This window comes from Phyllobates terribilis, unplaced genomic scaffold, assembly GCF_046119375.1.
Source record: "Phyllobates terribilis strain yellow unplaced genomic scaffold, ASM4611937v1 Scaffold_1__5_contigs__length_1240528914, whole genome shotgun sequence".
Classification (NCBI taxonomy): Eukaryota; Metazoa; Chordata; class Amphibia; order Anura; family Dendrobatidae; genus Phyllobates; species Phyllobates terribilis.
In genome coordinates this window covers 235,007,453-235,026,367 of record NW_027362761.1, presented here as the reverse complement: position 1 = coordinate 235,026,367, position 18,915 = coordinate 235,007,453, and the positions used below count along the sequence as shown (strand labels likewise).

Here is an 18,915-nt window from a genome sequence, read left to right as displayed (position 1 = left end):
CAGTATGTCACCAGCAAAGCACCCCCACACCATCACACCTCCTCCTCCATGCTTCATGGTGGGAACCAGGCATGCAGAGTCCATCTGTTCACCTTTTCTGCGTCGCACAAAGACATGGTGGTTGGAACCAAAGATCTCAAATTTGGACTCATCAAACCAAAGCACAGATTTCCACTGGTCTAATGTCCATTCCTTGTGTTCTTTAGCCCAAACAAGTCTCTTCTGCTTGTTGCCTGTCCTTAGCAGTGGTTTCCTAGCAGCTATTTTACCATGAAGGCCTGCTGCACAAAGTCTCCTCTTAACAGTTGTTGTAGAGATGTGTCTGCTGCTAGAACTCTGTGTGGCATTGACCTGGTCTCTAATCTGAGCTGCTGTTAACCTGCGATTTCTGAGGCTGGTGACTCGGATAAACTTATCCTCAGAAGCAGAGGTGACTCTTGGTCTTCTTTTCCTGGGGCAGTCCTCATCTGAGCCAGTTTCTTTGTAGCGCTTGATGGTTTTTGCAACTGCACTTGGGGACACATTCAAAGTTTGCTCAATTTTTCAGACTGACTGACCTTCATTTCTTAAAGTAATGATGGCCACTCGTTTTTCTTTACTTAGCTGCTTTTTTCTTGCCATAATACAAATTCTAACAGTCTATTCAGTAGGACTATCAGCTGTGTATTCACCAGACTTCTACACAACACAACTGATGGTCCCAACCCCATTTATAAGGCAAGAAATCCCACTTATTAAACCTGACAGGGCACACCTGTGAAGTGAAAACCATTTCCGGTGACTACCTCTTGAAGCTCATCAAGAGAATGCCAAGAGTGTGCAAAGCAGTCATCAAAGCAAAAGGTGGCTACTTTGAAGAACCTAGAATATAAGAGATATTTTCAGTTGTTTCACACTTTTTTGTTAAGTATATAATTCCACATGTGTTAATTCATAGAGCTTTTATCCCATTTTTGAAGCTGCTTGTTTTTCCTGTGTCAAACATGCTGTGTCTTAGCGTTTCTGCAACAGAAAACGCACCTGCGTTTTTGCTGCGTATTTGCTACGTTTTTTCACCCATAGGAAGTAATGGGTGGTCAAAAATATGCAGCAAATACGCAGCAAAAAATGCAACAAATACACAGCAAATACGCGCGATTTGCAGCAGATTTGCAGTAGAAAAAAACACAACGTGTGTGAACATAGCCTTACAGTTCCAGCAAACTGGATGGGATTTCTAGAAACCTCATGCCCACTGTGCTTCTTTTTTACACAGCGCAAACTAATCTGCGGTGCATTTTTCAAAACTGCAGCATGTTTAACCCATGTGCCCCCGATGCAGAATTGAAGCGGAAAATTTCTGCAGCATTTCTGCATGTCCTTGCCAGTAAAAACGCATGCGGATTTTAACACGTGTTTTTGAAGCGTTTTGACATGTGGATTTGCCATGCATTTTTCAAATGCATTGAGTAGGCAAATCCGCATGCGGAAACGCACAAATAATGGACATGCTGCGGATTTTTCCGCATAGAAAATCCGCTGCGGAAAAATCCGCAGCATGGGCACAGAACATGCGGATTGTCATTGGGGACCATGGGGCACGTATTACCAAGTGTAATTCCGCAGCAAAAACGCTTGAAAAATGCATCGTGGGCACGCACCATAGACTTTTTCAGAATAAACCTAGTTTAAAGATCTGTCCGGAGACTATACAGTCATGGCCAAAAGTTTTGAGAATGACACCAAAATTATATTTTCACATAATCTGCTGGCCTCTGGTTTTTATTAGTGTTTGTCTGATGTTTATATCACATACAGAAATATAATTGCAATCATATTATGAGTACCAATAGGTTATATTGACAGTTAGAATGAGTTAATGCAGCAAGTCAATATTTGCAGTTTTGCCCCTTCTTCATCAAGACCTCTGTAATTCTCCCTGGCATGCTCTCAATCAACTTTTGGACCAAATCCTGACTGATAGCAGTCCATTCTTGCATAATCAATGCTTTCATTTTGCCAGAATTTGTTGGTTTTTGTTTGTCCACCCGTCTCTTGATGATTGACCACAAGTTCTCAATGGGATTAAGATCTGGGGAGTTTCCAGGCCATGGACCCAAAATCTCTATGTTTTGTTCCATGAGCCATTTAGTTATCACCTTTGCTTTATGGCAAGGTGCTCCATCATGCTGGAAAAGGCATTGTTGGGCGCCAAACTGCTCTTGGACGGTTGGGAGAAGTTGCTCTTGGAGGACATTCTGGTACCATTCTTTATTCATGGCTGTGCTTTTAGGCAAGACTGTGAGTGAGCCGATTCCCTTGGCTGAGAAGCAACCCCACACATGAATGGTTTCAGGATGCTTTACAGTTGGCATGAGACAAGACTGGTGGTAGCGCTCACCTCTTCTTCTCCGAATAAGCTGTTTTCCAGATGTCCCAAACAATCGAAAAGGGGATTCATCAGAGAAAATGACTTTGCCCCAGTCCTCAGCAGTCCACTCCCTGTACCTTTTGCAGAATATCAGTCGGTCCCTGATGTTTTTTCTGGAGAGAAGTGGCTTCTTTGCTGCCCTCCTTGAAACCATCCCTTGCTCAAAGAGTCTCCGCCTCACAGTGCGTGCAGAAGCACTCACACCAGCCTGCTGCCATTCCTGAGCAAGCTCGGCACTGCTGGTAGTCCGATCCCGCAGCTGAAACAGTTTTAAGATACGGTCCTGGCGCTTGCTGGTCTTTCTTGGGCGCCCTGGAGCCTTTTTGACAACAATGGAAGCTCTCTCCTTGAAGTTCTTGATGATGCGATAGATTGTTGACTGAGGTGCAATCTTTGTGTCTTCCCTGTTAGGCCATTTTTGTGCAGTGCAATGATGGCTGCACGTGTTTCTTTAGAGATAACCATGGTTAACTGAAGAGAAACAATGATACCAAGAACCAGCCTCCTTTTAAAGTGTCCAGTGATGTCATTCTTACTTAATCATGACTGATTGATCGCCAGCCCTGTCCTCATCAACACCCACACCTGTGTTAATGGATCAATCACTAAAACGATGTTAGCTGCTCCTTTTAAGGCAGGACTGCAATGATGTTGAAATGTGTTTTGGGGGTTAAAGTTCATTTTCTGGGCAAATATTGACTTTGCAAGTACAGTAATTGCTGTTAAGCTGATCACTCTTTGACATTCAGGAGTATATGCAAATTGCCATTACAAAAAATGAAGCAGTAAACTTTGGAAAAATTACTATTTGTCTCATTCTCAATACTTTTGGCCATGACTGTAGGCAGAGGCGATACTAATCTAGCGCCGACCCTGCCCCCTCCTTCCTACACCACTCCAAATAATTGATAGGTCTCTCGCTAAGACCACACGAGACAGATCTGTCAAAAACAGGATAAGTGCTCAAAATTAGTGTTGAGCGAATTTCTGCGGCATTTCAAATTTGGGTTCGTGTTCGGGGTTCCGGCTTGTTTGCGCCAAAAAATGTTATCTGCGTGACAGTGTGGCAAATCAGGGATGTTCGCGGGTGGAGACGATTTTTTGGCACGAACAAGCCGGAACCCCGAACACGAACCCGAATTTGAAATGCCGAACAAATTCGCTCAACACTACTCAAAATGTCTTTGTCAGGAGCATTACGCTCTGAAAACCGCCTGAAAAAGTGCTAAATATACACACAAAACAATGACATATGCATTTCCATATAAAAACGACTCTGTTCATATGTTCAGTCTTCTGAGCATCTTTTTAACTGCTTCAGGTTTCCAAAGATGCTGAGTGGTCCCAAGATGTGAGCTGATCATTCTTCAGGTGTTTTCCGCTCTGAATACACTCTATATGTTTAATATAAGTGAATGGGAAGGCTGAGAAGATGCCCAGAAGATGCCAAGCGGCTTATTGAGCATTTTGCTAGCATTCTTGTTTACAAAAAATTCTAGCTTTTCCTTCCTTATTAAATGCAGCACAGTGGCTCAGTGGTTAGCACTGCAGCCTTGCAGCACTGGGGTCCTGGGTTCAAATCCCACCAAGGACAACATCTGCAAGGAGTTTGTATGTTCTCCCTGTGTTTGTGTGGGTTTCCTCCGGGTTCTCCGGTTTCCTCCCACACTCCAAAGGCATACTGATAGGGAATATAGATTGTGAGCCCCAATGGGGACAGTGATGATAATGTCTGTAAAGCGCTGTGGAATTATTGGCACTATATAAGTGAGTAAAATAAATAAACATTTTAACTCTCATGTAGGGATAAATGTGACTATGGTCTATATATTCTTTTATTCAATTTTTTAGGAAAACAAAATCCTATAAAAAATAATTATTCCAAATAATTAATCTCTATTTTATATATATAGTTCCCTTTCACTCATCAGTCATTTTCCCTCTATTACGTGTATATCCCTTTAACCTGCTCAGTGGGTGAGTTGCTGTAATTGTCAGCAGTTTCCTTTAAAAAGCATGCCCTGTTTAAACACAGGCTTCTGGCACTTGTAGTTTTCCTGACCACGACCTATTGTTATTTTGTTAGGAAACAACTACAGCTCCCATCAGACACTGCACAGCAGAGAAGCCTCTGATTGACTCAGCCAACTGGAGCAGAGCACACTAGACTCCCTCCTCCAACAACTGAGCACACTGCTGTATTCTTCCTGGGCAATGTGCTTTGGCTGCAGATTCCCCGCATTATGAATTCAGGTTTGATTTGTGAATTTATGGAAGCAAAAACATAAAAAAACACAACTACAGTATGTACGTGTCTGGGGGGAGCATAGCCATGCGCACTGCATACCCGTCGTTTATAGTCAGGTTCTAGGAATGGAACTGCATTCAATATGAAGCACAGCTTCTACATACTGATGAATTCTTACACGATCCAGACATGATCCTATAATACAGGTTATTTACACACCGTAAATGAGGCCTTTTCTCCTTTACTTGCATTTACACATACTTGTCCACACCAAGAAAATCTTTCATTACATGTATGACAATCCCTTTCACACACAGGCATTTATAGTGTTATATATAATCAAGATGAGAATTGCTGACATCAGATGTAGGAAACAAGGGCAGAGCATGGATATCCGCATTCCAAATATCACACCTATTAGTGTATGTGCTTCCAATGTGAAATGCAAAAAATCCGCCATCAGTTACTGGCTGTAAATTATGTAGAGCAATAAGGACTGTATGGGAAGGAGAGAAATGGGGGATTGCACTGGAGAGCTAGAGATCTCTCCCCCGAGAGAGCAATTGGTCTGCAGTATTTGCCCACTGTAAGACATGCATGAAAATGCAGGGGAAACATCTTCTCAGTATCGAGCCTCTTCTAAGTCTATGGTCACAAGATGCTCATCCCCAAGTAGCTGCCTCCTCGGTATTTTTTTTGTCAGTATATCAACTTAATATGGCCATGGCCCCACTATCAGTATTTGGTCAGTATTCTGTCAGTATTTTTTCTCAGCAGTGGGAGCCAAAACCACGAGAGGAACAATCAGAGGTAAAGTATAATAGAAACAAGTCACCAATTCTGCATTTATCACCCACTCCTGGTTTTGGCTCCCACTCCTGAGAAGAAATACTGAGCAAATACTGATAGTGGGGTCGTGGCCTTTCAGTGGGAAAATCCAATAAAGGCTGCATATACCATTTTCACCAAATGGTTTTTGATCTTTGTCAAGGAAACAATAAATTCAGTTAGAGCCAAAGTGGGGGATTTCTGCACGGCAATAGGGCTCGCCTTTTTGGATTTCTACTGGGGTACTAAGAATTGTGACAATCCAAGTAGATGCCAAAGATATTTATTAGAAAAAATGTACCTCTTCCTTAAGGCAGGCTTCAAACATGCGACATTCCCAAACCATATACAGACCGCAACGTCCAAAGTGGCCACAGGTCTCCTGACCCTTACTCAACAACAGCCTCATATCCATGTATGAGGATGTCAGCTGTGTCAAGCCTGGCTAACTAAGGCCATGTTCACACGCTGGGTATTTGGTGTTTTTTTTATTTTTTACCTTCGTATCTGTAAGCTAAAACCAGGAGTGGGTGATAAATACCGAAGTGGTGACGTGTTTCTATTATACCTTTCCTCTGATTGTTCTTCTGGTTTTGGCTTATATACTGAGGAAAAATCCTGCCCATATACTCAATGTGTGCACATGGCCTTAAACTATATGTCTTCAGTTGAATAAATAAGAAAACTGCTAAAAATGAAACCCTGAACTGCTGTGTGTGCGCCAAGATGTTCACAATGGGAATCTAATTTTTGGGAAAAGGTAGTGCAGCTATGATCCGATTTTTTTTTTGCCTAGGTGCAAAAATATGTTGGTAGGTAATATATTAATCATGAGAGAGAAAGACATAGCCGAACAAAGCTTTTCTAAAGTTGTAGTGGTTTGGGCTTGTATTGTAAGGGAGTATGCACATCCTTTAGATGTTGGTGTACCCGTTGAGTTGTTCAAGCAGAAGACGCTTCAGGAAAATGTTGGCGGTGTTTTTCCTAAAGAGTCTTTTTTGGTGTCTTTTGTGTGGTCTCTGCCAAAAGCGTTTTTTTTTTTTAACATTATGTATGCAATCTTGAGCTGCCTGAAGAACAGTCCGTTCACTTCTTTTAACAGATGTGCAGCTTTCGACGCCTGAAGAAGCTCAAAAAGACTGAACAAATGAACTGCAAGTCGTTCTGACACTTTTGATCATTTCTGGAGCGCTTTTTTTCCTGAGTAGACCCACCTGGAAAAGACGTAGTGCACGTGCACATCTCTTTATGATTCCTTTGACTCTTCCTTTTCATACTCTCAGAACAACATACATATTTGCTCCGCTGGACATCCAGTTCTTAGCTTTGAAGTGGCTTAACTGTCCTATTAATCATGAAAAAAATGCAGAGTTGTATAAAAAAAAGACTGGTTCAAATACTTTTATCAAACTGATCTCCAATGCGGAATCGCTGATGTGGAAAATCTGCAAAAACAGAACAAAAAAGCTGCAGATTTTGTTGTGTTGCTGGAGATTTGTTGCATACTTCTTAATCAGTTGCAGTGAAAATGGTGAAATCCACTATTTTATCCACATTCTAAATCAACATACTGTGAATTTTAAATTGTAGAGGAAGTCTACTATGTGTTTAAAGAGAACCTACCGGCATGATTTTTCATGTTCAAGTAAAGAAATGGTCATAAAGGCACTTACGGCATATGAATTAAATAGATACTAGTGATGATCGAGCGTGCTCGGTTAACCCTTTCACTGAGTACGCTCGGGTGCTGCCCGAGTATTTTTGGTGTGCTCGACAACTATGGTCGACCCACCACGGCTTCATGTGTTGCGGCTGTTAGATAGCTGTGACACATGCAGGGATTGCTTGTTAGGAAATCCCTGCATTTGTTGCAGCTATCTAACAGCCACGACACATGCAACCGCGGCGGCTCAAACATAGTTGTCGAGCGTGCCGAAAATACTCAGGCAGCACCTGAGCGTGCTCGTTGAAAGGATTAACCGAGCATGCTCGATCATTACTAATGGATATCTTTAGTGAAGAAATCCGTATAAAGGATTTTTAATCAGCATTTGAAGTTTTGATGTAATAAGATTTAGGTGCATAGAGGTCAGACCGTGGGTAGGGTCTTCAGCCCTGCCCTGGCCCCTCCACCTGCCTCTGGTGTCTGTATGACAGGTCGCTGCTTTGTGAGTGACCTGTTTAAAAGTTCATGCCTTCCTCGCCATGGACGGCGCTTGCACAGGTTAATCTCCAGGCGGTCTTCAATAAAAAGCCGGGGTCGCACTAGTGTATGGCATCCGATGTGAGAGCTAATGATATGATATGCTAATGACATTCGGCTCCTGCTCTGCTGCGAGAGTGAGCCGAGTGTCAGTGCTCTGTTCTCCGATCATCTTGCACAGAGAGGATCACAGCACAGCTGCGGAGGAGACAGAGAAATCAATTTCTACATCTCCTCTGTTGCTGGCATTGGCGGGAATCGCACTGCACTTGGGTGATATCCGAGTGCAGTGCGATGTTTCACACGCACCCATAGGCTTATATGGGTGCGTGCGATCCAAATCCAGCATGCAATTGCAGCATGCTGCGATATTTTTTTTTTTTTCCAGCCCGATCGCAATCCGATCGAAGCTAGAAAAAAAACGCCACTGAGCACACCATCATAGGATTAAATTGGTCCGAATGCAATCCGATTTTTTTTTATCGGATTGCATTCGTCCAATTTAATCACAAGTGAGAGCGAGCCCAAATGGTTGTCAGCGGCTGCGCATTCGCAGATTGACATCCTGATGGTTTTCAGTAAGATGACGCAGATGGCGGCACATGTGTAGATTGATCTCGGCTCAATAATGTCCTTTAGAGATTTAATTGAGCAAATCTGCAAATGCGTAGCCACTTTACTGAAGACTGCTGGGAGACCAACCTACATAAGCACTGTCCATGGCGAGGACGGCGCAGGTGCGCACTTTCAGACATGAGGCAGGTCTCTCACAAAGAAGTGATCTGTCAGACAAACACCAGAAGTAAGCCGAGGGGCCGGGGCAGGAGCTGAAGACCCTGCCCACAGTCCTGCCTCTATGCACCTAAAGTTTATTACACCAAAACTTCAAATTCTGATAAAAAAAACAACCACCATGCGGATTTCTTTAGTAAGGTATATATTTAATCTGTGTAACTTTGCCATTATAGCCATGCCTTTACATTGACATGGAAAATCGTGCTGACGGGTTCTCTTTGAAGCACCACTAATGTAAGTTCCATGCACCTACTATCATACTTACCAGCCGCATTCATCGTCTTTTATCGGCGCTGCTCTGGTCGATCTTCTGCAAGTTGTGACCTGATGGATCGCTTGCTGGGCAAGTTGGAAATCGCAACTCAATGTAAGTCTATTAGAGCCAGAACACGGCTTTCACAGACTTACACTGGGAGCCTGTGACTCTTATCTCTGACTTCTGGTCAGTCAGAGTTACAGTCACAAGACGATGGCACGGGACTGGAGCAGCATCGGGAAGAGCTGAAGACTGCAACTTATACACTGTGTTCCAAATTATTATGCAAATAATATTTTCTCAGATTTTCCCAAATTACCTATATGAATTGCAGTCATTGTAATTTTCCAGTCAAATAACTATTAGAGTACAATTGAAAGGTTTTTGTACAAACTGCCTATGATAACAGTATATTTTTTAAAAAATAAAAAACTCAAACTGCACTCAAAATGCATGTTCCAAATTATTATGCACAGCAGAGTTTTCCAGCTTTTCTTTTTAATAAAGAACAAAAAAAATGGTCATTTTTGAAATTATAAGCATTAGCAGGTTATTACAAACTGAAATCAACAGTTTTCAACTCAAAACTTTATTCTAGGTGATGTTACATTTGCACATAGGACCCCTTGTTCGAAAGGAGCTTCTGAACTCTCTCGTCCATTGAATTTGTCAGGTTTTGGATGGTTTCTGCTTCAATTGTTTTGCATGAGGACAGAATACCCTCCCAGAGCTGTTGATTAGATGTGAACTGCCTCCCGCCATCATAGACACTCCTTTTGATGATGCTCCAGAGGTTCTCAATGGGGTTGAGGTCAGGGGAGCATGGGTGCCACACCATAAGTTTGTCCCCTTTTATGCCCATAGCAACCAGAGATGCAGATGTGTTATGTGCAGCATGAGACGGGGCATTATCATGCATGAAAATGATCTTGCTGCGGAATGCACGGTTCTTCTTCTTGAACCATGGAAGGAAGTGCTGTTTGAGAAACTCAACATACATTATGGAGTTCATCTTTACCCCTTCAGGGATCCTAAAAGGGCCGACAATCTCTCTCCCCATGATTCCAGCCCAAAACATTACTCCACCTCCTCCTTGTTGGCGCCGTAGCCGTGTTTGCATGGGGTGTCCATCAACCAGCCATCCTCCACTCCATCCATCTGGACCATCGAGATCATTTCATGCATGATAATGCCCCGTCTCATGCTGCACATAACACATCTGCATCTCTGGCTGCTATGGGCATAAAAGGGGACAAACTTATGGTGTGGCCCCCATGCTCCCCTGACCTCAACCCCATTGAGAACCTCTGGAGCATCATCAAAAGGAGTGTCTATGATGGCGGGAGGCAGATCACATCTAAGCAACAGCTCTGGGAGGGTATTCTGTCCTCATGCAAAACAATTAAAGCAGAAACCATCCAAAACCTGACAAATTCAATGGACGAGAGAGTTCAGACGCTCCTTTCGAACAAGGGGTCCTATGTGCAAATGTAACATCACCTAGAATAAAGTTTTGAGTTGAAAACGGTTTGATTTCAGTTTGTAATAACCTGCTAATGCTTATAATTTCAAAAATGACCATTTTTTTGTTCTTTATTATAATGAAAAGGTTGAAAACTCTGCTGTGCATAATAATTTGGAACATGCATTTTGAGTGCAGTTTGAGTTTTTTATTTTTTTAAAAATATACTGTTATCATAGGCAGTTTGTACAAAAACCTTTCAATTGTACTCTAATAGTTATTTGACTGGAAAATTACAATGCTGCAATTCATATAGGTAATTTGGGAAAATCTGAGAAAATATTATTTGCATAATTTGGAACACAGTGTAATTATAAGACTAGGGTCAGGGAACGTGCGTTAGTGGCACCTCTCCAGTGCTGAAATAAGAAAAGACGCTGGAGTGGTGCTTTAATAAGATTCTATTATGGCTGGGGCTAGATGGCATGATGTGTTACATAACAGCAGTTGTCAGACAAGTCACACAACCAATCATTTGTGCAACATGTCCGCGTCTTGCTATCGCATGACTATTTTAAAGATGCAATTTTACTGTGAATAAAATCGCAGACAAGTGGAATGTCATGTGCAACTTGCGTTAAAGTCTATGGCACGTGAGTTGAGTGCGACTTCCGAGCAGCGGCAGAAAATCCAACACATTTGGAAACAGTTACGACTCTGTTTTGCAATTGCAATACTTTGCAATGCAACACCAGAGAATCATAATGCAATGTTGCAATATCAACGTCATCGGACACAATTTGCTGTGTATCCTAAATTACTCACAATTCTGCTACAATAATACACAGATGATTTTTGGGATGGAAAATGCACATCATATACACTTCATGGGAATGTACCCAAAACATACACATTGGTTGGACCTTCAGATCCAACAGACATGACTAAGTACTTTATTAGGCACCATGTAATCACCTAAAAGCAACACTTCTAGAGGATAATAATATAGCACGCATTGTCACATTTTGTTCTAACATCATTGAAATGATAATAAAGTCATGTCAAAATCACTCACAAGCATGTACACACAATTCTGTTCATAAGTACAAACAAACTATATACAGCTTAACATCCATTAAATACTATACAGTGGATATAAAAAGTCTATACAGCTCTATTAAAATGCCAGGTTTTTGTTGTGTAAAACAAAAAAAGAATACCAAGAAAAATCACGTCAGAACTTTTTCCGTCTTTAATATTACCTAAAATCTGTACAAACTGAAATATTTTTGGGAGGAAAAAGAAAAATAATTTTAGTTCTTTATGTGGTTGCATGAATATGCACACCCTTAAACTACTATTTTGTTGAAGTACCCTTTGAATGTATGCCAGCATTCAGTCTGTTTGGGTAAGAGTCTATACTCATGGCACATCTAGAATTGGCAATCTTTGCCCACTCTTCTATGAAGTAGTGCTCCAAATCTGTCAGATTATGGGGGCATCTCCTGTGTACAGCGCCCTCTTCAGGTCATACCAGAGATTTTTCAATTGGATTCAAGTCTGGGCTCTGGCTGGGCCTTTCAAAACTTTGATCTTCATCTGGCTAAGCCATTTTTATTGTTGATTTGGAGGTATGTTTAGGGATGTTGTCGTGCAAAAAGGTGAAATTCCTCCTTGTAGACTAAAGCTCTAGCTGCTGGAAAACAGCCCCAATGCATAATGCTTCCTCCACCATGTTTCTCTGTGGGTATGGTGTTCTTTTGGTGATTTGCAGTGTTATTTATGGCCAAAAAGTTAAACCCTGGTCTCCTCAGACATAATACTTTTTTCCACATGCTTTTGGCAGACTTGATGTAGGTTTTGGCAAGCATAGCCAGGCTTGGATGTCTTTCTTTGTATGAAAAGGCTTCCATTTTGTCATGCTACTCCAAAAGCAAGACGTATGAAAAATACAGGAGATTGTTGTCACATGCAGTACACAATAAGTGCTTGCCAGAATTACCTGCAGCTCCTTTAATTTTGCAATAGCCCTCTTTTCAGCCTCCCAGACCAATTTTGAGGGACTCCCAGTTCTAGGTAATGTCACTGTTTCAAAGTTAAACCACTTCTTGATGATGATCTTTACAGTGTTCGATGGTCTATATATAATGCCTTGGAATTTTTTTTTTGTACCCTTCTGACTGATAACTTTCAACAATGTGATCCCTTTGCTGTGTTGTATGTAAGCTGTTTACAGACAATGGATTTTGCTGCAAACTGCAACTAAGAAAATGTCAGGAAAATTGTACTAAAACAGCTAAACTTTATATGGGGGTTAATCAGAATCACTGTAAATGATGGCAGCTATTTAACATGAGTTTAAATGTGATTGGCTAATTCTAAACACAACCATCTCCTTAATTATAAGAGGCTGTTCACGTTATTTTAGTTTTAGCATTTTTTTTCTCCTCAAAATGATTTCAGTTTGTTTCTCAATGGATATGTACAGATTATTCTGACATTATAGGTGGAAAAAGTTCTGAAATGATTCTTCGTGTGATTTTTTTCACATGACAAAAACTTGGCATTTTAACAGGGGTGTGTAGAATTTTTTATATCCGCTATGTGTACATATATATGCGATGCATAAAACTCATTGAAAAGTATATGGACAGATGATTTCTGTTTTTCAAGTTCTTAATTTTACATTGGGTAATGACTTGGCTTTTCCTGCTTTCTGAGGACTATCGGGTACAACTATACCGTGAAAATGTGTTTGTATTTCCAGTTCACTGTATATAACTCAAGTAGTTGTGTCCTTAAATATATATCTATATAGTAAAGGATATAGAAGTTCTTTTCTCATTGAAAATTTGCCATGGGTTCAGAAAATAATAAAATGTGAAATTATTTTGTACAGATCATGTGACCATGGTCTTATCATTATAAATGCTGTCTTCTGCATTTACACACAGTACTATTCTTCTGTTTTATTCCCTGCACTGCACATTGGTTTTTCTAGTTAGAAATCACACTATACTTATTTTTCAGAAATGTCATCCTCCTTGCATTTACCTGGCCCCATCGAAGTCGAACGCAAATTTGTCCCAGGACCAGATGTAGAAAAAAAACTGTGTGCACTAGGGGCAGGCCTGCTGGAAGAAATAACTTTTCGAGACTCCTACTATGATAACTCTGATCTGCGCCTGACACTGAACGACATGTGGCTGCGGAGAAGGGAAGACAGTTGGGAATTAAAGCACCCACCTCAACGAGGAGCAAGAGGCCTTAATGGAGCTTCCACACAATACATGGAGCTTACTTCGGAAGATGATATTATTTGCAGAGTGAGTGAAGAGCTGGGTGTCCCATGTCCGCACAATATAGAATCTTTTGGACTAAACGAATTTGCCAGCTTTGTGACGCGCAGACGCAGGTTCCAGTTGCCTTTGGTTGAAAACTCAAATACCAATGTTGTTGTAGACCTCGATGAGGCAGATTTTGGTTTTGCAGTAGGTGAGGTGGAAGTCCTTGTAAAAACACAGGAAGAAGTTGAAAATGCTCTTCAGAAGGTGGAAGAAATCTGCAGACAACTAGGTAAGAGAAATTGCGTAGAATAATACAAATCAGGGGCTAGATTCTATAAAACACAGCAGGCAATATTGTGGAACTCAAAGAACTGTAAAATTATTTTAAAATACATATTTTTTTTTAAATCTGCAAATATTTTGTCCCTGCAATGAAAGATAAGATCTGTTTACATATAACTGCCCAATGTAAATGTACAAAAGAAGAACTGAGAACGTTTTGGGGAATATCAAGCTAAATGCAGAATTCTGGTGAAATCTGCCTTTCATAACTTGAAACAAAATTTATTATATTCTTAAAGCGCACCTGTCAGCAGGATAGTGCATGAAGTTTACTGAGCACAATCAGGTGGGCGACATTACACTGATTAAAATGATACCTTGGTTGATGAAATCCGTCCTGTTTCTTGTGTAATCTTTACTATTCAGTTTGGAGATATTGATATGCTCGTGCTCCGGGGCGGCCTGTGGGGGGGCGCTCTATCTGGTGCTCTGCTTATGTGTTCATCTGTATGCTCTTATGACAGGTCACTTGATCATTCACTGACCTGCCTCCTATTTTACATAATGCATCTAGTAGTGCAGGGCTAGGTAAAAGAGGAGGCAGGTCAGTGAATGATCAGTGAGCTGTAAGAGCGTACAGATGAATAAATAAGCAGAGCACCAGATAGAGCCGCCCCGAAGCACGAGCATATCATTATCTCCAAACTGAAAGTAAAGATTACACAAGAACCTCGGGACGGATTTAATCAACCAAGGTATCATATTAATAAGTGTAATGTTGCCCACCTGACAGTGTATGTAATTTACTGAGCGCAATCCTGCTGACAGGTGCGCTTTAAGACTACGTTCACATGTTCAGTATTTTACCTCAGTATTTGTAAGATAAAATCAGGAGTAGAACAATCAGAGGAAAAGCATAATAGAAACACGTCACCACTTCTGTATTTATCACCCACTCCTGGTTTTGGCTTACAAATACTGAGGTAAAAAAATCACCAAATACTCAACTTGTATTTTTTACGGCGTGTCTGACGGGGCGAAGCTGAAAAGATACATGGCTTATTGGGCAAATGAACGTGGCCTCACATGCAACAACATTTGCTAAAATTGTTGCACACATTTCTGGCACAAATTTAACTAACTAAATGAGGGTACAAGCTTCGAATAGCTTTATCAAACCACATTAATCGCTTTGATAAACTGGAACATTTTAAGACTACATTTTTTTAGATTTCTCATCTATACATTAAAATTATAATTTTATTTTACTGTATAACGCTAGTGCAATGCAAAGTGTGAACCAAATTATTCATACTACTGCTAATTATGTAGTGTTGTAAGAAAACTTTAACATGCACATTTAGATTAAAAGAAAAAAGCTGTAGTTTGTGAATGGGACTTCTAACTCTCTTCTGTGCCAATTCCTCTTTAAAGAATTAAAAATGCTGTTATTTACAAAAACCGAATAAGGGCTCATGCAGACATCCATGCAAATTGGTCTGAGCACGGTCCGTTAATGCACGAATTGGACACGGGTCTCTCAACCGGACCATGACCGCTTTATGTATTTTTATGAAACTGTCGCTCGTGGGTAGGCAGACCTGTGGCCAATTCATGCACTGTAATCTGAGAGTGGACTAAGAACAAAAGTGGGGGAAAAAAATGTAACTGCCTAAATGCATTGGCGCTGATTTACTAAGCCACGTGCTCCAGAATTCTGGCTTCATTTCTGACTCAACACAACTTTCACTACAACTAGGAAGACATGATTTCTGCCATTCGCGACAAGGTTAGCATGGCCTATCAGAAAGGGGGCTTGATTTATCAGGAAGGGAGTGGGGTGTAAGTGGAGTACCAGTGCACAAAAATTGCACCAAAATTTGGTGTACGTTTTTAGTCTCCAGTAAGACAATGGATGGCGTACACGTGTAATGAACTCTAAAGTTGTGCCAAATTTATCAAACAGCATAAAACACTTTCAGAAATTTGACACTTTAAGCCTGCCTAATCTAAATGTGCACTGTAGAAAAGTTTGACAGTTTTAGTAACTCAGCCCCAATGTTGTCACTTTCAGGTATGTGCTAATTCTCCTTATTGCTTAGGTGCAAATTTTTATGTAAAAAATAATGTACTCCTTAAAATTAATTTACATATACTGTGAAAATGAAGGGAGACTAAATGCAACAAATGCCGTTACGAAGTCCTACGAAGCTAAATGGGTTGTCCACCTTTGGGGGCAATTTTTTTTTTTTTTACTTTAGAGCAGATATTTGAGGCTAGAAATCATTTTTGCAGCTAGGTTTAATAAAAAAAATTTGCACTCATTAACTTTTACAAGCTATTTGTTTCCTTCTACTTTCAACATTAATACGGTTTATGGTCATAAAAAGCGCAATTCAGAAAAATACACATAAAAAGTAACAAACTCTCCCATTGTGCTGTCAGACTCAGCTCACTTAGATTCTCAAATATCTCATTTTGTAGTCAGCAATGGTCAAACGGTGCAAAATTTTTAAGAAAGCCCAATTGGAAACATGATTTTAAGCCCCAAATACATACATAGGGTATTTTTTTTAACGGTGGACAATCCTTTTAATGCTTCCTGACAGCATCATATTGCATGGTTCCTACACACCCAATGACTGCAAATCCAAGCTAGTCCCCCACAGCCAATGTCATTTGTTGCTGAACTACACAATTCGCAAACTACAGCTGTAGTAATTGAGTCTAAAGTACTGTAATGAAAATTACAAAGGAAAATCAGTGTAAATTACAAAGTTTGTGGCAATGTTGCTTGGTTATGTGCTAGTTCTGACTGTATTACTATTCATCCAGCAGCTGAAGTGTCTTTTCCTATTTCAGGAGTGTACCGGGAGACACCGGTCCAGGGCAAAGTGTCAACGTTTCTCCAGATGAATCGGGCTGATCATTACAGGCAGCTGTTGGAAGCCCATGTAATTTGATCCTTGTAGAAACTAATCAGGAACGGTCTGATGGACACTCCATTGTATAGTAATAAATGAAGCTGTAAGTGTAATCTAGAATAAATGTCATATGCCAAGCAAGTTAGCAAGAAATTCCTCTAAACATCACGTGTAACTAGTCCTCAAAAAGTGCTGCACTCCAAATTTCTAAAGCCCCCATATACATTAGACTAATGTCGGCTAAACCCGCAGATAACGACTTGTTTCCCAGACAGTCTAGTGTTTATGGGAGCTGGACAATTGATTGTTCGAGGTGTTAAAGGGAATCTGTCAGTAGGATTAACCCTCCTAGGAGCAAGCAGGTCATAGAAAGTTGAATGAAATGAAACCTTGATATCTGCTATCCGACATCTTATTCCAGAGAAATTCATGTTTTTCTTAATATATAAGTGAGCTGTTAACCCTAGAACGCATGACCATAAAAATCTACATTTTCACATACCTGGGGCCTTTTAGGCCCGTGTGCAAATAACATGGAATAACTCAAACAAAAATGACAAACAACTATATACCTGAGGAATACTTAGAGTTTCAAAATTCTAACTAAAGTAATCTTGCAGAAAATAGAAAACAATTAACAGGGCGGGCCTGTAAGGCCCCAGGTATGCGTTCTAGGGTTAAGATCTATGGGTAGGACACAGATCTCCTCGAGAATCTACCTCCAGAGCTTAATTTAAATGAAAGTTGGCATTACCAGTGTGAGACATGTAATGACTGACAGTCTGCTCTCTTGATCTTCATGTGTTACACTGGTAACACCCTCTTTCATTTAAAATAAGCTCTGGAGGCAAATTTTAAAGGATATCTATGTCTGCCCCATTGATCTTACCAGTTCATTTACATATTAAGAGAATGTGGATTTCTCTGGAATAAGAAATCAGATTGCAGATATGAAGGTACCATTTTATTAACTTTGCTTTGACCTACGAAGGTTGATCCTACTGATAGATTCCCTTTAATGATCCGACATGTCTGATTTCAGAATGTTGATACATCTGTTCTTCCAGAGATAAGCCACGGCCTCAGATGTCTGGCAACGGCTCTCTCTCAGGAGCGCTAGCATTCCTGTATGTAGCAACCATCTTGGCCGTCTCTCCCAGCTGAACCATCATTCGACCGACAACCACCTAATGTGTGTGGGAGGTGGGTAGGGGATAGCACGTAAAGGGAGCCTGTCACCATGCAAATGTAGTCCAATCTACAGGCAAAATGTTGTAGAGCAGGAGGATCAGAGCAGACTGATACATGGATTTGGAAGAAAGTATTCAGTTTAATCTGTGTTTTCATCATTTAATCCTCTGCTCTTTCCAGGATTTGCAGCCTAGTGGGCGGTCTTATCAGTGATTGAGAGCTATTTCTGTATGCACATTTCTACAAGGACAGCTGTCAATCATTGATAGGACCGCCCACTGGGCCAAAAATCTCAGAGCAGAGAATTAAATTCTGAAAACACATTATACTAGATCTTTTCTCACAAATCCATGTGTCTACTCTGCTCCTCCTGCTCTATAACATCTTGCCTGCAGATTGGTCTGCATTTTCATGGTGACAGGTTCTCTTAAGAAGTATTATTTGGTAATTTCTTTTCTATAATTGCATGTGCTAGTCAGGTTTTTTTTTGTCTGTGTGACTCATTTTTCTTGTATGCCCAAAAAAATTTGGATGGAGTGTTTTGAAGCTTCTATGCTTGTAACTAGTCAAGGAAAAACGTACAGCACATGTATTCCATCAGTATGATGATATGTTTTTTTTACTGACCCATTCACTTTATGAAGCAAGACCTGTTTGGAAAAATTGGTAAGTCAAAACCAAGGGTGGAACAATTCTAGAAAAAGTAAAATAAAAACATTTGCACAACTTCTGTAATTCTGCCCTAGGCCTGGTGTTGGCTTACAAATACTAGTGTGAAATAATGACCATAATAGTGCTGTGTGAACATGGTCTAAGACATGTCTCCAATTTTTTTCAGAGAATCAACTACAAAACTTGTGACTAGCCCCAGAGAATATAATGGGTTAGTGTGTTGTCAGTGAAAAAACACCAACAGCGCGTACACACACAGGACAAACAATTATAACAAAAAGTTCCTAACCTAAAAGTTTCCTAACTACACCATATTTCAAAGAGAGGACAATGGAAGAATAGAATCAACTATGGATT

General features: G+C 40.6%; 1 protein-coding gene across 2 annotated transcripts; it reads left to right on the top strand.

The window, feature by feature from the left end:
• The first annotated feature begins 4,523 nt into the window (after positions 1–4,523).
• THTPA (thiamine triphosphatase) lies at positions 4,524–18,621 on the top strand. 2 transcript variants are annotated; one of them, XM_073671071.1, is made up of 3 exons: positions 4,524–4,663; positions 13,233–13,778; positions 16,634–18,621. In XM_073671071.1, exons 1-3 carry the CDS (start codon positions 4,654–4,656, stop codon positions 16,732–16,734), a joined length of 657 nt encoding a protein of 218 aa, XP_073527172.1. In that variant the 5' UTR covers positions 4,524–4,653; the 3' UTR covers positions 16,735–18,621. The 2 variants fall into 2 exon arrangements, with proteins under 2 accessions (XP_073527172.1, XP_073527174.1); XM_073671073.1 differs by having other exon boundaries at positions 4,582–4,717.
• Positions 18,622–18,915: the final 294 nt, after the last annotated feature.

What these genes read in the sequence shown, in the direction of transcription:
- THTPA (XM_073671071.1), top strand. An exon ending in AGAAATCTGCAGACAACTAG is followed by an intron (nt 13,779 to 16,633) that starts GTAAGAGAAATT and finishes TTCCTATTTCAG; the next exon opens with GAGTGTACCGGGAGACACCG.